This window comes from Eleutherodactylus coqui, chromosome 3 (genome assembly GCF_035609145.1).
Source record: "Eleutherodactylus coqui strain aEleCoq1 chromosome 3, aEleCoq1.hap1, whole genome shotgun sequence".
In the NCBI taxonomy this organism is placed as follows: domain Eukaryota; kingdom Metazoa; phylum Chordata; class Amphibia; order Anura; family Eleutherodactylidae; genus Eleutherodactylus; species Eleutherodactylus coqui.
The window spans coordinates 302,498,229-302,519,133 of NC_089839.1; the positions used below are offsets into that span (position 1 = coordinate 302,498,229).

General features: G+C 46.0%; 1 protein-coding gene across 2 annotated transcripts in view; it reads left to right on the forward strand.

Annotated features, from left to right (window-relative positions):
* Positions 1-20,006, forward strand: part of ST6GALNAC3 (ST6 N-acetylgalactosaminide alpha-2,6-sialyltransferase 3) — a 256,129-nt gene extending 236,123 nt beyond the window's left edge. Inside the window, exons 4-6 of one of the 2 annotated variants that reach the window (XM_066597803.1) lie at positions 9,963-10,070; positions 13,706-18,781; positions 19,947-20,006. In XM_066597803.1, the coding sequence (XP_066453900.1) occupies positions 9,963-10,070; positions 13,706-13,892 (295 nt within the window). In that variant the 3' untranslated portion in view covers positions 13,893-18,781; positions 19,947-20,006. Of the gene's footprint in view, positions 1-9,962; positions 10,071-13,705; positions 18,782-19,946 lie in introns of those variants that run through there. The other variant, XM_066597804.1, reaches the window with a different exon arrangement.
* The last annotated feature ends 899 nt before the right edge of the window (positions 20,007-20,905 follow it).

The window sequence follows — 20,905 nt, forward strand, 5'->3', positions numbered from 1 at the left end:
TAAGCGGGCTCCGGAGAGCGGCGCCTAATGAAGATTTATTGTACGGTGACATCTCCAGACAAGGGAATGGCGCAGAGAAATGCCGGCGTTTGTGCTGAGATTGGGGTTTTGTCACAGTTCAGTATGTAAACGTAGTCACCAGTATGAGAAGTACACATGTAGTGGAGCTGAGTTTGTCATTTGGCAGAACTCATGGTAGAAGAAGACATTATATGATAGCGGTAGTTTTACATGGGACTGCATAATGAACAATCCCATTAAATGGGGTGTCTGGTTTGTAAAGGCCATTTCAAATAACCCCTTAGGGGATGCCGAGAAGATAAATGAGAATCTTCTGTTTATAGGGTGATATGCTGCTGGAACTCGCTTTGGGGCCCCATCTAACAAACCCCTTTAACTAAAATGTTATCTCAATGCAACTGCACAATGAAACGACAGCCCCAGCTCTGCTGCATCTGTAATATGCAGGAGCGATTCTCACTTGTTTCTATACACGCAGGTCAGGCCACCCCGCTACTATCATGTACACAACCCCGGCCACGTTCGGGGAGCACATCTTACCTGATTGTGCGTGGCGCCCCGCGGACTGGTATGAAGAATACAAAATGCAGAGAACATAATCTAGAAGCGCTGGTAACATATAGAGCGGGATAATAGGTGCGCGCCTGAAATTGTACAAGACGGAGATATGCGCCCGCGGCTCTCCATCTGCCATACAATTACTCATCCTTGCATGCTCTGCCAAGAGGTGGCTGGTAAGAGATGCTGGGATTTGTGGTTCCGCAATAGATGGAGGGCTGACAGGTGGTAACATGCAGTCACTTGTGTGGATACATTTGCATCTGCTATGAAAGTAAAATGCCCGAAATTCACCTCATATGTGATAGATAGATAGATAGATAGATAGATAGATAGATAGATAGATAGATAGATAGATAGATAGATAGATAGATATGAGACAGATAGATAGATAGATAGATATGAGATAGATAGATAGATAGATAGGTATATAGATATGAGATAGATAGATAGATAGATAGATAGATAGATAGATAGATAGATAGATAGATAGATAGATATGAGACGGATAGATAGATAGATATGAGATAGATAGATATGAGATAGATAGACAGGAGATAGACAGATAGATATGAGATAGATAGATAGATAGATAGATAGATAGATAGATAGATATGAGATAGATAGATAGATAGATAGATATGAGATAGATAGATAGATAGATATGAGATAGATAGATAGATATGAGAGATAGATAGATATGAGATAGATAGATATGAGAGATAGATAGATATGAGAGAGAGATAGATAAAGAGATAGATAGATAGCTATGACAGAGATAGAAAGATATGAGATAGATAGATATTAGATAGATTGAGAGATAGATAAATATGAGATAGATAGATAGATAGATAGATATTAGATAGATATGAGATATATAGTTATGAGATACATAGATATTAGATACATTGATTGATAGATATGAGATAGATATGTGATAGATAGATATGAGACAGATAGATAGATAGATAGATAGATATGAGATAGATAGATATGAGATAGATAGATATTAGATAGATAGATAGATATAAGATAGATAGATATTAGATAGATATGTGATAGACAGATAGATAGATATTAGATAAATAGATATGAGATAGATAGATAAATAGATATGAGAGATAGATATGAGATAGATATAGATAGATAGATAGATAGATAGATAGATAGATAGATAGATAGATAGATAGATAGATAGATATGAGAGAGATAGATATAGGATACATATGAGATATATAGATATGAGATAGATAGATAGATATTAGATAGATATGAGATATATAGTTATGATATAGATAGATATGAGACTGATAGATAGATATTAGATAGATAGATATGTGATAGATATGAGATAGATAGATATGAGATATATAGATAAATACATAGATATTAGATAGATATAGATGAGATAGATATGTGATAGCTAGATAGATAGATAGGAGATAGATAGATATATATGAGATAGATAGATATGAGATATGAGACAGATAGATATGGGATAGAGAGATATGACATAGATAGATAGATAGATAGATATGAGAGAGATAGATATGAGATAGATAGATAAATAGATAGATATGAGATATATAGTTATGATATAGATAGATAGATAGATATGAGAGAGATAGATAGATAGATAGGTAGATAGATTGATAGATATGAGAGAGAGATAGATATGAGATAGATAGTTAGATAGATTTGAGCTAGATAGATATTAGATAGATATGAGATATATAGTTATGATATAGATAGATATGAGATAGATAGATATTAGATAGATAGATATGAGATAGATAGATATGAGATATATAGATATGAGATATATAGATAAATAGATAGATATGAGATATATAGATAAATATGAGATAGATAGATATGAGAGAGAGAGAGAGAGAGAGAGAGAGATATGAGATAGATAGAGTGACAGATAGATAGATATGAGAGAGATAGATATAAGATAGATAAATATGAGATAGATAGATATTAGATAGATATGTGATAGATAGATATTAGATAGTTAGATATGAGATAGATAGATATGAGATATAAAGTTATGATATAGATAGATATGTGATAGATACATATTAGATAGATATGAGATAGATAGATCTGAGACAGATAGATAGATAGATAGATATGATATAGATATGATATAGATATGAGATAGATAGATAGATATGATATAGATATGATATAGATATGAGATAGATAGATAGATAGATATGAGATAGATAGATAGATGGATAAATAGGATAGATCGATAGATATGAGAGAGATAGATAGATAGATAGATAGATAGATAGATAGGAGATAGATGGATACAGATAGAGATACCCCCTAGAACATGCTATAACATCCTCAGTTCTCTCACAATCCCATCAGCAGGATTCTCTTATCCTTTTAATCTTTTTCTACCAGATCTTCTTTTTACAATAAATGGCTTTTATTGACGCCACTAAATCTCCCGTCTTTTGTATTCAACAATCTTGTCTCCAAAACAAATCATTAACCCGGCAGCCCCTCATTTCCTCACTGGCCGCGCGGGTTCACTGTCGTAGACGGCGCTCTCTCGGACGGCCATCTTCACGTCTCTGCGACGCTGAAATACAAGGAGAATACCAGCTGTAATTTATTACCTCCACTTCCCCGGAGCCAGAACCCTCCCCGGCCCGGCAGAGAGGGAGAGCTTCTCTTCTTGCCATGCAGTAATTGGTACCAGGACGGTTTGGGGGACATATTTCTGCCTACCTATTCATGTGTAGGATTTTGATTCCATTTAAAATGAATGCAGTAAACCCTGGGTCGAGAAACTAATAGAATTTTCTACATTTACCTGCTGATCCACAGCCTGCAGGCGAGATTGGGTGTCAGCCGGCAGTCAAGTTGGAGATTGAAGCAATACTTAAAAAAAAAACGCTGGAATGAAAAACATCCCTTCACCGCTCGTCCCGAAAAGTACAAATTGTATCTGTGCAGGAGCGCAGAATACAGAACCCACATGTGGCTCTGCAGGAGCAGGAATGTTCTTCTATACGTCCCTGTATCCATACCGTATGTCTACTTTTGAATGATTCCTTTTAGAACGCCTTTTGTGGGTGTATTCACACGGGCAATTTTCCCGTGCGAGGTCTGTCCAATTCCAAGATGGACAGAACTCTTACGGAAAAAGGACCCGTTCATTTGAAAGGGTTAATTCACATAAATGATCTTTCTCTAGGACCGATAACCTGAGTTAGAAAGATCCCTGCATGTCCTATTTTTGGGCTTTTTTTTTTTTTACGAATTGTCCATTTTTTTACTTTGGGACCATCGATCTCAATGGGTTCGTTCTTATAAGTATGCAAAAAATAGTTTCTGCTTTATTTTCCTGCGTTTACACAGCTGGATAAAATCTTCCAGGTTATCAGGGGTCTCCACTCTGGCAAACTCATCCTGAAATTGGCTTAGTTGTGGAGCTTGGTTCCACGTTGTATCAGCCACCCAGCTCCGAAATTCTGCCGTATATTCTGCAATGGAACGTCATCCTTGTTCTAGGTTGTGTAACCTCTCTTCGACTGTGGCAGTGATTAGGATCTTCAAAGATTTGATCCATAGAGGTTGTGAAGACAACAAAGCTATCAGGGGGATTACTGTTGGTCTCCACGAACGGCGTGAACCATGCAAGCAGTTCGTCAGTGAGGAGGTTGATGATAAAGAATAAATTTTTTCCGTCACTGGGAAACAAAGTGGGCTACATCTGGAAATAGATTCAGCAGTAATTCAGATATCTTCAATATAGGCAACGATCTCTAGCAAATTTTGCTGGCAGCGGCATGCGGGCATCCAGATGCGGCATGCGCATCTCCAGAAGTTGCTTCTGTGTAACCCCTTGATCGCTCTTTGAATTCAAGCAACCCTCTCCTGGTAGGAGGAACACTACTCTTGGAGCTCTGTGACTTGTTTTCTCAGAGTGGCTACTATGGACTCTATTTTAGGGCGTGATTATTCTGTAGCATTTCTGGTGCTAGGGTTGAAGCCGCAGACCTGGAGAATGGTCAAGGAAAGCCAGAGGTCAGTATCAGGAGGACTTGTGTCGCAGTACAAATCGAGGAGATGGTTAGCGTTGTCAGAAAGGAAGCCAGAGGTCAGTATCCAGAGGTGTTGTTGAAATAGCAGAGGAATAAGCAGGAGTGCCGCTTGAGCAAGGCTGTGGAGCACAATAATCAGGCACTGGCAGAGTCAGGCTTAGGAACAGGGGCTGTTAGGAACCGCCTCTGTTCCTAACCCCTAACTAGGAACAGGCGTTGTCAGGACAGGGGCGGGGTCTCCAGAATCTGGAAACAAGGCAAAGAGTCATGCAGGGGAACTGTCCAAGGACTGGAGGGGTCAGCAGGGAGAGCTACTGACTGTAGTGCAGGAGGTCCCAGGTTCGATCCCTGACAGCCACTGAAGCCAGCAAAATGTCACACCCTTCCCCATGAGTTTTTCCCAGGAAAGGAAGACAGCTTTAATAGCCATTCTATTCCATGGAAAGGGAGTATCACGCACATGTGTGAACTGACACACGCATGCAACACCCTGATTATAGTCCTCCCCAAACCTCGTTCATGCACTAATACTCTGCGACGACATTTGCACATACTGTTAGCGCAGTTGAGCTCTGTAGGTATATTCCTGTGTCCAAAATGAATATTTAACCCCTTAGTGGCCTAGCCTGTTTGCCCCTTAATGACCAGGCCAAATTTTGGAAATCTGACATGTGTCACTTTAACATGGAATAGCTCTGTAAAGGTTTCCATATGAGGAGAGTTGAAACTTTAACTTTTTTAACTTTGTATTGATTTTAATGCGATCACTGGTATCCGGTGGATAGCGGTGATCGCGTGATCGGGGAGAAGCTTCCTGCAGCCCCCCATGACAGCTTCAGGTTGTCAGCTATCGCCATCAGCTGACGGCATGGAGCTATCACATCCAGAGCCTGCAGGGCTTTAATCCCCAGAGGCAGCATGTTTTTAACGGCCCTGGGGATTAAAGCCCAGCAAACCAGGACGTCAAAACACCATGTGGTGGTCACTAAGGGCTTGAAATACGAGCAGCTTGGAGAATCACAGGTCACATAGCATTTGTGTAATCCTGACAATTTCTACTTTATTTTGAGAACAGGCAGTAATATTTATAGGTTTTAGACAAAGCCATTACTAAGAGACACCTGTTACCATGCAGGGCGGCGCGGGGTCCCGCGGTCGGCGTGCGTTGCTCCGGCGCCGGCGTCCTGGAGCTCTGGTGTCGGGGCCGCCCGCACGCCTCCATCCTTCTTATGCAGCAGGGGGAGGAGTTGCCTCCTCCCACTCTCCGCCCCTGGGCGGAGCCTTGTAGTTAAAAGACTGGCAGTGATCTGAGCTCACTGCCAGTTATTGGTTCTGTCAGCGTCTAGTTAGTCTGTCTGCAGCTAGTCTCAGCCAGCTCCTAGTTTGCCTGTCAGCTTCCTCCAGCTTGTCTGCAGTTCAGTCTGTTTCTGTTTGGTCATTTCCATCCGCCTTCCTGTCGGCACTCTGTCCCCCATCAGGTAGTTCCATCTAGGTAGTCGCCAGGTCCCTAGCCAGAGTAGGGACCGCCGCCCAGTTGTCCGCCTGGGGTTAGCCAGGTCGAGGCAAGTAGGCAGGGACAGTGGGGTGCGGTAAGTTCAGGGCACCCCATCGGGCGCTCGGGGGTCAGAGTGCTGTAACATAATAACTGGCCCTTTAAACCTTTTTTTTCCATGGAGGCGTTCAGCTCCCTCGCAAACCTGCTGCAAGCCCTGGAGCCGGTGGTTCAGGATTTATCAGCTCGCATGGTGGCCCAGGAGCAGTGGGCGTTGTCGCAGGGGCCGGACGCCTCAACCAGTCCCGAACCCAAGTGCCCTCTTCCCGAGGTGTTCTCCGGGGAGAGGAACAAGTTTTTTGTTTTCCGACAGGCGTGTCACCTGTTTTTTCGGATGCGTCCCTGTTCTTCCGGGTCGGAGGCCCAGAGGGTCAGGCTTATAATGTCCCTGCTGCGGGGCTCTGCCCAGACCTGGGCTTTTTCCATTCCTGAGGGTTCCCCCTGCCTGCAGTCGGTGGATTCCTTTTTTCAGGAACTCGGGGGTATCTTCGATGAACCGGACCGAGTGGGGTTGGCGATTTCGCGGCTGTGGAGGATTATTGCTCCAATTTCAGATGCTATGCGGGTGACACTGCATGGAATGATAGCGCTCTGAAAGATTTTTTTCTGCAGGGCTTCTCAGACGCAGTTAAAGAACTGTTGATTTCCCGTTCCCGGGTCCTTAAAGGAGGCCATGGAGCTAGCGGTGAAGGCAGATAGGAGGCTCAGGGCTGGGAAGCAAGATAGACAGGCGGGTAGAGTCAGGGAGGTCGTTTGTCCTGTTCCCTCCTCTTCCGTACCAGTCTCTGTTCCCGAGCCAATGGAGGTGGACCCGCTGGACCCCCAAGAGCGACGCCGGATTCGTTTATTGCATCATCTCTGCCTCTACTGCGGGAAAGCTGGACATCGGGTGATAATCTGCCCCCTGAAGCGTCAGCGCCCACAGTCTGAACCGGCGGAAAAACTCCAAGTCCTAGGCGATTGCAGGGAGGATCGCCTAGGACTACAGGTACCTCCTAAACTTCTGGTACCTTGTCAGGTTAGATTCCGGAACTTTTCCCGCCCCGGACAGGCGTTGATTGATTCCGGAGCAGCCGCTAACCTGATAAGCATGCGTTTCGTTGGACCCCTGATGGCTGAATTTGTGGCGCTGAAGATGCCAATTCGTTTTGCTAGCATTGATGCTACCCCTCTTGCTACGGGCTTGGTACGATGGAGGACCCCAGTCTTACAGTTCACAGTGGGGAGTTCCCACTCAGAAGAACTATCATTCCTGGTGATGGAGAAAATGTCGGTAGACATGGTACTAGGGATGCCGTGGTTGGCGTTGCACAACCCCCAATTCAATTGGACCACCCGGGAACTGACTCATTGGGGACCATCCTGCCAAAGCCATCTTGCCCCCCTTCCTCTCTGCTCAGTAGATACCGCGCTCATTCCGGAATACTTGTCTGACTTCCGGGATGTGTTTTCCCAAAGCCTGTCAGAGACCCTGCCTCCTCACAGAGAGTGGGATTGTGGGATAGACCTTATTCCAAACAAGCCCATCCCTAAGGGGAATGTCAAGGGTGATGTCCTCTCGCGGAGTTTTGGGGTGCCAGAATGTGAGTCACTGCCTCCCGAAAATACCCTGGAACCTGGGGTTGTGGTTGCGGCTGTGTACTCTGGTCTCATTCCCCGCCTTCAGAGGGCTCAGCAGGACGCTTCACCAGGGGTTCCTGAGGGCAGATGGTTTGTGCCAGAATCATTAAGCCTCTCAGTTTCTGAACCCTACAAGGTGGGTCAGAAGGTGCATCTGTCCTCCAGGAACCTAAGACTGAAGGTCCCGTGCTTAAAGCTTGCGCCGCGCTTTGTAGGGCCTTTTACTATTATGCGTGTAATTAACCCGCTCACTTACGAACTTGAGTTGCCAGCCACGTGGAAAGTGCATAGGGTTTTCCACAAGTCCTTGTTGAAACCCTTTGTCCCTTCGCTGAGGCCCACCTCCGGTCCCCCGCCTCCCACCCTTGTCCGGGGTGAGGTCGAGTATGAGGTGCAGGAAATCCTGGATTCTCGTCTGCGACGGGGGACCTTGCAGTATCGGGTGGCTTGGAAAGGTTTTGGTCCTGAAGACCATTCCTGGGTGGCTGCACGGGAAGTTCACGCTCCTGTGTTGGTACGGTGTTTTCACCGTCGTTTTCCGGATAAGCCTGATCGGGTTTCTGGGGGCCCGGAGGTCCCCCGTCAGAGGGGGGATAATGTTACCATGCAGGGCGGCGCGGGGTCCCGCGGTCGGCGCGCGTCGCTCCGGCGCCGGCGTTCTGGAGCTCTGGTGTCGGGGCTCTCCCGGCGGCTTGGGGCGGCCGGTGGGCGGTGGCGGGGGCGTGTCCACCCGTAGGGTGCCGCCCGCACGCCTCCATCCTTCTTATGCAGCAGTGGGAGGAGTTGCCTCCTCCCACTCTCCTCCCCTGGGCGGAGCCTTGTAGTTAAAAGACTGGCAGTGATCTGAGCTCACTGCCAGTTATTGGTTCTGTCAGCGTCTAGTTAGTCTGTCTGCAGTTAGTCTCAGTAAGTCCTAGTTTGTCTGTCAGCTTCCTCCAGCTTGTCTGCAGTTCAGTCTGTTTCTGTTTGGTCATTTCCATCCGCCTCCCTGTCGGCACTCTGCCCCCTGTTAGGTAGTTCCAGCTTGTATAGCCGCCAGGTCCTTAGCCAGGGTAGGGACCGCCGTCCAGTTGTCCGCCTGGGGTTAGCCAGGGTAGGGACCGCCGTCCAGTTGTCCGCCTGGGGTTAGCCAGGGTCGAGGCAAGTAGGCAGGGACAGTGGGGTGCGGGAAGTTCAGGGCACCCCACCTGGCGCTCGGGGGGGTCAGAGTGCCATAACAGCACCTTGCTTATGGATACGTATAACTTGTTATAATTCATTTCTTATCATTGGTCGTTAAAACTCAGTATTTGCAGTGACTTTGGTCTGAAGGCAGAACTTTCTTCCGGGTTGTTGCTTGGTTGGTCCATAAGCTCTCCAGAGTAAAATCTGGAATACTGTGTCCAGTTCTGGGCAGCCCAATTTAACAAAACATAGACAAACTGGAGCGAGTTCAGAGAAGAGTTACCAAGATGTCCTATGAGGAACGGTTAAAGGATTTGGGAATGTTTAGCTTGCAGAAGAGAAGGCTGAGAGGAGACTTAATAGCGGTCTACAAATATCTGAGGGGCTGCCACAGTGCAGAGGGATCAGCCCTATTCTCATCTGCACAAGGAAAAAATCTGGTTATGTGTTAGGCTGCTTTCACACAGCCGAAATCTCGTGCCAATATGGACCCTATTCTTTTGAATGGAGTCATATACATGAGCGATGCTGTATCTTTTTGCATAACTCAGAACGCATCTCCCATTGATTTCAATGGGACCTTTAATGCATCGCATGCCGAGTGATGTGCGATGTAGCGGTTTCCATTGCAATCAGTTTCATAGATGTGATGTAAGGCATTTTTGTCTGAAAACCACAGAAACTGCCTAGAGGCGGACACGGACACTCCTATCACAGTTACTGATAATATTCACACAGGTATAATAGAGGAGATCACAGCTCATCCTCCTGACTGTATGCTTATGGGCTGTAGCTTATGTAGGTGAATACAGCCTTATAGCCTTAACTAATTTTGGGCAGATGCATCCTGGGATTTATTGAAAGTGAAAGTGAAAAAATTCTCTTCCTTAAGATGGTACCTGAGCGTACATATCACAGTATGATAGGCACACGTACGAGGCGTGTACACGGCATCTGACCTGGCTTTGTTTCTCTTGTAGGGTCCAGTCAGGATCGTATCTCAGCACCGGTTGGTTCACCTTGATCCTTGCAATGGACGCCTGCGAGGGAATCCATGTTTATGGAATGATCAACGATACATATTGCAAGTAAGATCATTTGGGGCAATGGTCATTAGAAGGTGGGTGGTCCCAGGACTGATATTGATGGCGTGGGTGATCCCCTGACCACTAGAGAAGCACTGCGCCACTTTTCTCTTGTCCTGTATGCTTGGCTTTCTCTGGAAGCTGCATCGTTCGGGTTATTATCGTCAATGGGAAAGACAAAAACGTCCTGCTGAGTAGAGATAAGTGAACTAAACTTGTAGAACCTGAATTTGGGTCGAACTTTGCTGAAAATTCGGTTTGGCGAAAACCTGAAACTCAGGTTTATAGCAAAACGGAAGTTCATGAAAACCCCTAAAAGAAGTATCAAACACTGTAAGAGCCCTGAAATGATGACGATGGTGGCGGCAGCGACTCTTCAACGGATGTAGCTTAGTGGTTAGAACTGTTGCGCTGGTGGTCTTTGTTCATATCTGCAGGAAGTTTGTAGGTTCTCTTTGTGTTTCTTCTTCTTGTTCTTCTTCTCCAGAGAAGGAAGACGCATGGTGGCTCAGTGGTCAGCACTGCTGCCTTGAATGCTAACCACTGAGCTACAACCATTGAAGAACCACCTCCACACACTTAGACAGTGTTCAATACTTGTTTTAGAGGTTGTTTATCAACTTCCAATTTGGTTAGAACTAATTAAGGGTGGACACCCACTGGCGATATTTTCTTTCTTGCGCTGCGAGAGCAGGGAAAACTCTCGCCTCGCAGCGCAAGAAACACGCCAGAATAGAACCGGCATATCGCTAGTGCTTTCAATGGGGCCAGCGGCAGCAGCGCTAGCCTCATGGAAAACATAGGGAGAATGCCACGGACTTCTGCCACAGCTGTGACAGCTGTGGCAGAAGTCCGCAGCATGCTATCCCATTGCTTTCAATGCTGCCGCAATAGCTAAGCAATATCTTAGCTATTCATGAATGAATAGCTAAGGGCTATCTGTCATTGGCTGAGCGCTCAGCCAATAGCTAAGCACTAGCTGCTATTGGCTGAGCCCTCAGCCAATCAGCACAGGCCTTTCAGGAGGCGGGGATTTTTAAATCCCCGCCTGCTGAGAGAGCTTAACAGCAGTGCAGGGAAGCCAGCTGAAGGACGCGTCTAAGTGCCAGAAAGGTGAGTAATTTAAAAAAAAATTGTTTTACCACTTATTGATGATTATCAGGGAAGGGCTTATATTTCAAGCCCTTCCCCGATAATCATACTGCGGGGCTTGCCAGAAAGCAGTGCTTTCAATGGGATCGGCAGCAGTGCCAATCCCATTGAAAGCAATGGGATAGCATGCCGCGGACGTCTGCCACAGCTGTGACAGCTGTGGCAGAGGATTCCTTCATCCCTGCGGTCCCCGCGGGGATGAAGGAAACGCCTGCCACCGCTGTGGCAGAAGTCCGCGGTATTCTCCATTTCTTTTCAATGGGGCTAGCGCTGCTGCCGCTGGCCCCATGCAAAAGACTGGCGATATCCCGGCGTGATGCCGGTTTTTTACTCGCACTGCACTGCGAGACTTTTCCTTTACTCTCACAGCGCAGTGGAGAAAAAAACGCCAGTGGGTGTAAGCCCTAAGTCCGAATTGAATTTTTGGACGTCATTCAGCAAACCGGCTGAACCGAACTTTTGAAAAGTTTGGTCTTCTCTACTTCTCACCGGTAATGGCTTGTTACGGTGTGCTAGGCCAGCTGCACACAAACAGATTGCGGAATCCACGGTTGGCGTCCACAGCAAATGCCGTTCATAGCATACTGTGCAAAACCGCTTCTTCTTGAACACTTGCAGAATCGAATTGCGATTTCCATGATTTCTATTTTTGTGCGGATTCCGCATGGACGGCTTCCATTAACGTCAATAGAAGCCATCCAACCCACAACTCTTCCGCAATTAATATTGCGGAGAGGTTGCAGATTCCGTGTCAACGCCTAGCTATGGTGCGGGAAAAAAATGTGAAAAAAAAAATCTTTATTGCGCATGCCTGATGGGCGCTCACCGCAGCCATCTGCAATACAGATGAAAAACAGAAAGGACAGATACGCACGGGCGCCTGCCGGGCACAGGGTCGGATTCTGATGAGGTCTATATAATCCTATGCAAGCTAAGCACATCACTCGTACAGATGGCTATCGTATCTACATTAATGGGATTATCTAATATGTATCTATATGAAGTGTCACAGAGGGCTGGAAATGGTGAAAAATAACAAACTTAGCTATACTCACCACTCCGATTCCCCATCAATCCAGCGCCAACGTTTCATTCCTCTCTGGCATGAATCAGACTTCTACGGACGCAGTGATACCAATTTTTTTTAAATTATTATTATTATAAATAGGGGAAAGGTTTTTTTTAACTTTTATTACCTTTTTGGAAAACTTTTTTACTCATTGTTACACCCTTTTTTAGTCCCCATAGGGGACTAAAATTTGCAATTATTTGCTCGCTCCTCCAGTATAATGTAATATACTGTACATCATGGAGCGTTTACGGGGTTAATACACTGTCACCGAGCAAGCAGCAGCGTGAGCAGGACGGGGTCGGGTGTTGGCAGCCGCTGATGGACAGCAAGAGAAGACCGTTAAAATGGTGAGAAACCAAAACACAAAGGGCCTCATAGATTAACACTGTCTCAGCACTGAGGGTGGCTTCACACGGGACAACGGTCATCTGAATAGTCACTTAAAATAGTCGCTAAAGCGTACGAATGGGCCACAATATCACACATCAGCTGGGGTGTGCGGTTTTGTGGTGGGGCGTACATAAACACGTGTGAGCGGTCTTCGAGTGAACAGTCACCGGCCCCAAACCGGCCAGAGACGGCAGCAGCGGCGAGTGTTTTCCGAACACCAGCAGCGACTGTTCAGCCGAGGATCACTCACGCGTATTTATGTATCTTCGGGAAATAAGGAGCGCTAAGTGGGAGGCCAAGACGTTCAGAAGAAGGCGGGAGACAATCAGTGTTCGTTGGGAGGCGCACACCTCGCTGCAAAGTTGTTGGCTGGTTGGGGAAAGACAACAATTACCTGATTACAATAGACGATAATTACTCAACCAGCGACTATTTTTAGGTGAGCTGAAACGAAGCAACTAGCGAATGAATTCCCACTCGTCACCCGCAGCAACCAATCAGAGCTCAGCTTTCATTTCTCAAACTGCTGTGATAAAACGAAAGTTGAAATTTGATTGGTTGCTACGGGCAACAAGGACAGTCTTCCTATTAGACAGTTTTCATAAATGTCACCCGTTGCATGCAACCTCTTTAATATCTTGTCGATCCCATAGTATCAGCCAATGAAAGCTAAGATTGTGGGCAGGGGACACCCAGGTGGGAAGGGTCTTGTGCTTGTCCCCATGTCCTTTTCTATGACCCATAGGCCAATTTTCCCATAGCTAACAATGCAGATAATCTGGAAAATGGAGTCCTCCATCCTAGTGGCTGGGACCAACTAGGGCTGAGGTCCCTCTCTGGAAGGACCCTGTAGCGGCCATATACTCTGCCGGTATGATATGTACGTTCTTGACTGTGGGTAGATTGGTTTGGGTGAAGGTGACAATGTTAGCCACGTAACCAGAATGAGTCCATTACTAGTCACCATGAATACCACCAATATATGCGACCAATATTGTTTGATCACCACGTTTTACTGTTTCAGGTCAAACAGCTTCCGGAAAGTTCCTTATCATTACTATGAACCAGGGCGATTTGAATGTGATGAGTACATCCTTCATGAAAACGCCCCGTATGGAGGCCACCGATTCATCACCGAGAAACGGGTGTTTGCCAAATGGGCGAAGCTGCACAATATCACGTTCAGCAACCCAGACTGGTCATTACCTTGAAATAAAGGACCAAGCAATGGACTATCACAACACATTAGAGCCTCAAACACAAAGGAAAATACTGAGTGGGGGAGGGGGACATATCGGACGTTACAAGCACTTTATGCCTCAGAGGGTAAGACTAGCAGCACAGGTACAAGGTAGGACACTCGCAATAAATGGGTACTCCTATTTCATAAAGTAATAGTATAGTGCTAGGATATGACATCACTTTATGGTAAGTGGGGCCGACCTCTAGGACCTCCACCAATCCTAAGGGACTTAAACACTGATTCAGTGCTACAAACTCTTCACAGTCCTGTCATAACATCAGCTAACCATTAGTGTCAGTGGGACATATTTGCTTAGATCGGCATTTTACACACTGGTCTACACAAATTTTGCACCAGTCTACCAGTGGCAAATATGTTACGAGCATGTGGCACAGACTATGGTAAAAGAGACAGACCACGGCATACAAACCATTAGAGTGCACTGTTGCTGCTCACCTGTCCCTGGGTCCGCGGTCGGGCACCGCCTTCTTCCCCCTATTGATGGATGCCTAAGCAAATGGTCCCATTACTCATTGTGATAAAGCCCCAGTAAGTTGTATATTCTGGTTCTGACCGCTGTTCTTATCTTTATTGCCTGCCCTAAACTTCAGCTTGGACCTTTGTATTGTACCTGTGCCATCAGCCCTAATTATAGAGAGTCTTCTGGATACTCACCTGTTCACACCAGCAGGTGCCACGTCTCTGCCCAGTGCAGCATCAGCAGCCACACTACCAGGACTATCTGGAAGTGTTATGGCTTGGGGACCTCGCAGCAAAGACTGTATTCCACTTAGAGGGGTCAAGAGTGAAAATTGGGGTTTCCCAGGTACTGCCTCCCGAGATAGACCAATGTCAGACCAGTGCGTGGCAAGGTGGATGTACATCACCTACCTGACCCAAGCTCCAAACCTGTGGCTTTTGGATGCCAGAATTCTAGCATCCAGAGCTTCTTAAATAGGCCCCAATGTGCTGGGAAAAGCAGTGAAGCTGCCGTAGTGCTGAACCATGCTTGGATTGCTGGAGGGTTCCTGAACTGGGACCCCACCAATCATAGAGTGATGGCATATCCTAACTAGTTGGTAGTACCCCTTTAGCTTATCAGTGCCCTCTCAAGAGTACTTGGCTAGGGGGATTAGTTTGAAGCATTTTTAAGATGCCCAAGTAGGGTGTCTCTGTACCCACTAAGCCTCAACCCCCATCATGCTGATCGATAGCCCGGAAAGTAGTTAGCAATACATGTCAATGATCCTGCCCTCCTGGTTATTTAGCAGCAATACGTGAGTCAATGGAGTGGACTTTGTAGCAGACCCTCCTAGTAAACACGGGGCAGTAATTGCCCTTGAGCTAAGAGAGCTGTCCATTCATGTGCTGCTTCTATGAACGTCTTTCATGGAGTAGTATACAGTAGGTGAATTATTAAGGCGTTGTCCACTAGAAGGCCCTCCTGACTATAATGATGACCGTAGGGGGCAGCGCTGCAGTGATCAGCAGTAAACTGTAGGGGAATAGGCTGCTCTCATAAGACACCATGAGACATTTTGCCCTACTTTGGCTCCCCACCATCATAAGACTAGGAATCAGGTTGAGGTTGTGAGGGCTATGAGCATGACGAGGAAGACGATATCCAACGTGGCGCTCAGTCAGTACAATATATACAATGCTTCCCTATTCTATAAGAAGACAGAGTATGGAGTTCATCACTCAACAGGACTGGAAGACGTCCCAGGAACGGTTGGCATTGGTCATGATGAGACATTTTCCTTAGCAGTTGACCCATGGCCTGAGCCCCGATGACTATATCATGACTACCACGGTGGCACATAGTCCCCCCCACCGCTCAGATCATCAACACTGCTGTAATCATCGATACTGTGAACCAATACTTGACGGGACGATGCTTTAAACGACCTCCTTCTTTGTAGAAAATCAAAAAAAAAAAACTTTTTGTAACATTTTTTTACAAAGCATGAGAAATGATGACATAAGCGAGTATTTTTATATCTTATTTTTTTAGGTTGTCAGCTGGTTTTTTTACATATCTACTTCACAATACCTCTAAGTATCATGCACATAATGTTGTGGGTTACATATAGCGGTTGTTATATATATTGTATCTGGAAGGTTAGACGTTCGTGACATATGTTACTCAATAGTTCAGTATCGATGCGCAAGGTCTTGCTTAGCAGAACATGATGGTGCCCATCGGTAGTCACTGGTCGCAGCACCCACCTGCTGACAGTAAGTAGCACTGCAGAATTAAAGGGGTTGTACCAAGATTGCAAGTTATCCCCCATCCACAGAATATCCATAGGATAGGGATAACTTGCTGATCAATGGGGGTCTCACGGCTGAGACCCCCTCCGATCTGCAGAATGGGACTCCCATGTCCCTGTCCTGTTCCCTGCACTGATGACTACATGAAGGGAGCGCTGGCTGAGCATTCACGGCCAGCGTTCCATTCATTTAAATGGTGCTGATGGAAATAGCCGAGAGGGTGCCGCTCAGGTATCTCCGCAGCCCCATTGGAAGTGAACAAAGTGCAATTGCGCTACCAGAGCTTCATTCAGTCTCCTCCTCATTGCGGGGGATGCAGTAACCAAGCAGTGAGGAGGACAGGGAACCCCCGTTCTCAAGACTGGCAAAGGGGCTCAGCAGTGAGACCCCCACTGATCAGCAAGTTATGCCCTATCCTTTTGATAGGGTATAACTTGCCATCTTGGTACAACCCCAATAAGCACAGTTCTACATTTCTCAGTTTGATTACTGAAGCAAAGTCCTCCCTACTAGAGTCCCCGGGTAGTGACCTCCGATGTGCCCCAATAGAAGCTGCAAGACAAGGCGACTAGATTGCACATGATCGAAAACACAAAATTGCAAAAAATATACATCCCCTGAGCCACAGTGCAAAAAGCTGCAATACAACTAAATGAAAGACACCAACGCATAAAAGAGCAAAATATAAAACTATGAATTTCCTCTTCTTCCTTTTTTAATATACATGTGAACTGCAAAAACTTGAACTCTTCTACAGCTGTAGCGCCGATTTATCAGTGACGACAAGTATACGTTGTTCTTCATGTGTCAGAAGCAATGTTTGGAAGTTTTTATACTCACTTTTGTATTATTTTATATATTATTGAAAATACGTTACTCCCGACGCTTTAGCATTGGTTGCCTATCCTATTGGTGAGAGTCCAACTATCAGCACAAGGAAGGGGTCCCGTCATTATTCACACAGGCACAGTGGTTCATCCATACAGGCAGCTCATCCCATTCAGTCCTGTTCTAGTAAATTAACCCTTTATCAACATGGCCCATTTTGGTCCCAAGGATGCAACGATTTTTGGGGGATTTTCATCTCCACTTTTCATTTTGATTTTTCAATCCACACGGCCGTATGAGGCTTGTTTTTTGCGTGGCAAGCTCTTGTCTCTATTGGTACCATTGCTGCATTCAAAGTCCCTTAACTTTTTTTTTACTTTTCAATGGACTGAGCTGTGTGAGATGTTGTTTTTTTTTTTACGTGATGATCTGTAGTTTTTATTGGTAGCATTTTGGGGGGTATATGGTTTTTTGATCACTTTTATTGTGATTTTTGGGAAGCGAAATGAACAGAAATGTTCTCTTCCGCCTGCACAATCTGTAGTCCTGCTCCCTTGTACCCCCACAAGCTATAATAATGTCCCGTTAATGCTCTTTTTCTGCCCCCACTAGGTGTAATCTCCATCTACCATCCCTAACTGCAACAGTCAGTCTTTGAATGAGCTGGATCCTTCCTCCAGGCCTCCACATGCCAGTTTGGCTGTGTGATATCTGCAATTGTCTTCTTCTGTCTGCTCTACTCCAGCATCTCAGAGAGTGAAAGATTGATAGGTGCAGTTAGTCTGGCCAGGAGGACCTACAGGGCAGCCTGGTTTAGTGGCACAGTTGCAAATGCGACCACTGCAACCCCTGTAGCTACACCACTGCATAAAAAGTAGAATAAAAGTTGGTTTGGGGTCTTGGACAACCCTTCAATGTTTAAATTTAGGGGACACAATGCTCGCAAGAGTGCCATGGCACCTTCATTGTGCTGCTGGACAGGGGTCTGACACCTCTTAAACGTTGAAGGCCTAACCTAAGGACAGATCACCAATGTTAAAGTTCTTGAGAACCCCTTTAATACTGTTCAGAATGTGGTAAGACTGTTGTATCAAAGTGATGTTTAAATGTTGTGATCTGCAACTTGTATCTCCCCACCTCTTGTGACTGTACACCTCCCAACATGAAGGCTATCGATCACAGCACTCCGAGGAAATGTAGTTTCACAATAGCTGAAGAGCCATAGGTTGCAGACTGTATTTATAGTAGTATACATACAACTGAGTAGTCAGTGTAACAATGTGAAGGCTCATGCACATGGCACAGCACAGAGCGACATGTGGAGTGCCTATGGCTCTGCACTACGGAGCCCCTTAGGCATACGCTGCGCAGGCATGTACAGTAATGCATCCACATGGCACTTTAGGACTAGGATGATCTCCTCTGGAAGCTCTTGTGAAGTACAGTTCTGGCTAAAAGTTTTGAGACTGTCACAAATTTTGGTTTCCACAAAGTTTGCTGTTTCAGTTTTTATAGTTGTAATTTGCATTAAATCTAGATTGCTATGAAGAGTGAGCAGATGAATCGCAAAGTCAAAATTGACCATTTATTAAATCATCAAAAACTTCAAAGAGAGAGGTTCAACTGCTGTGAAGAAAGCTTTGGGACTCCCAAGACAGGCCAGCAAGTGCGAGGACCGTCTCCTAGAGAGGATTCAGCTTCGTGATCAGTTCAACAACAGTGCATACCTTGCTCAGCATCTGCACACACAGTGAGGCCTTAGTCAGACGGGCGTTTTTAGCCGCGATTTGCGCATGCGCATGCGTCCGGCGATTTTATAAAACCATTGCTTTGCAATGGTATCGGACACATGAGCGCTTTCTATGCGCTCGTCCGATAAATTATAGAACAAAAAATCGCAGATCGCACCTATCTGCGATCTGCGATTCCTGTTCTCTTCTCTATATGCGCTCAATGGGGCCGGCGGCAGCAGCGCCGACCCCATTCAGAACATATAGAAGACAAATCATTCTTCTCTGCCACAGCTGTAACAGCTATGGCAGAGAAGAACGATGTTTGCCCATTGAATTCAATGGAGCCGGCAATACAGCCGCTCCATTGAAAGCAATGGGCTGCCGGCGTGCGCGGGGTTAATTGTCGGGAAGGGCTTAAATATATAAGCCCTTCCCTGCAATTCATCCTAAAATGTGTTAAAATAAAAAAAAATTGTATACTCACCTTTCCGCTGCAGCCGGAGTCCAGCCGCGGCCGCTGTCAGTTCTCCTGAACTGCTTCTCGGCACTATTCAGCCGGCGGGGCTTTAAATTCCCGGCCTGCTGAATGATCTGCCTCTGATTGGTCACAGCCCTTACCAATCAGAGGCAGGTTTCACTCACACACCCATTCATGAATTCATGAATGGGTGAGTGACTGCTGCCTCTCAGCGCTGAGCCAATCAGGGGCAGGTCTGACTCACATCCATTCATGAATTCATGAATGGGTGTGAGTGAGACATGCCTTTGATTGGCTCAGCGCTGAGCCAATCAGGGGGCAGGTCTGACTCACACCCCCTTCACACCCACAGCAGGACGGCCGCGCGGAACTCCGGCTGCCGGGAGAAGGTGAGTACATATATATTTTTTATTTTTACACATTTTAGGATGCATTGCAGGGAAGGGCTTATATATTTAAGCCCTTCCCGACAATTCATCCCAGGCTCGCCCGCAGCGCATTGCTTTAAGTGGAGCGGGCTCTATTGCCGTCTCCATTGAATGCAATGCGCTGGACAGCTCCGACCCGTTTCTAATGAAACGCGGCTAGGAGCAGATTTTCGGGCGATTTGCGGGCGACTTGCGCGCACCGGTCACGCGATTTGCGGATGCGCATCCGTTATGCGATCCGCAAATCGCGCAAAAAAACGCCCGTCTGACTAAGGCCTGAGGCTTTTGGAGGTCAGCCTGATGTCAAGAAGGGCAGCAAAGAAGCCACTTCTCTCCAAGAAAAACAAGTACGGGGATTGGACTGCAGAGGACTGGGGGAAAGTGATTTTCTTTGATGAAGCCCCTTCAGACTGTTCTGAAAGAATGATTGTCCAGAGCAGACAAGGTGAGCATCCTCAGACCATTCATGTGGGGAGTTACTTTTCATCCAAGGGAGTGGGCTCACTCACAGCTGAAGACCACCGCCATGAATGAAGAATAGGATCTAGACATCCTTAAAGAGCGACTTCTCCCAACCATCCTGGAGCAATCTGGTGATGAACAATGCTTTTCCCACCATGATGGAGCTCCATGTCACAAAGCAAAATTAATAACCAAGTGGCTCGCTGAACAAAACATTGAAATTTTGGGTCCATGGCCAGAAAACTCTCCAGATGTAAATCCCATTGAGAACCTGTGGACAAGCCTCAAAAAGCAGGTGGACAAACAAAAATACAGAAATTGTGATAAACACCCAGCACTGATTAGGAAGAATAGGTTGCCATCAGTCAGGATTAGGGCCAGAAGCTGATATCCTGCCTGCCAGGGCGAAGTGCAGAAGACTTGAAAATAAGTGTCAACACGGTAAATATTGAGTGTTTGCCTAAACTTGATGTATTTTTCAATAAAAGCTTAAAAACGTATGAAATGCTTATAATTGTACTTCAGTAACCATAGAAACGTCTGACTGAAAGATCTAAAAACACGGAAGTAGCAAACTTTACGAAAAACAAAATTTGTGTCAGTCTCAAATCTTTTGTCCACGACTGTAGAATACATAACAATTCCAACATATCGCAGTTTTTCTCTATTGGATTTTACATGAATCGGGAAGTAAAAACCCCATGGACCCATAGACTTCTATGAGTGTTGGACTATAGATCCATACAACTCGGAGCTTGTATGCAGCTGTACGATGGCG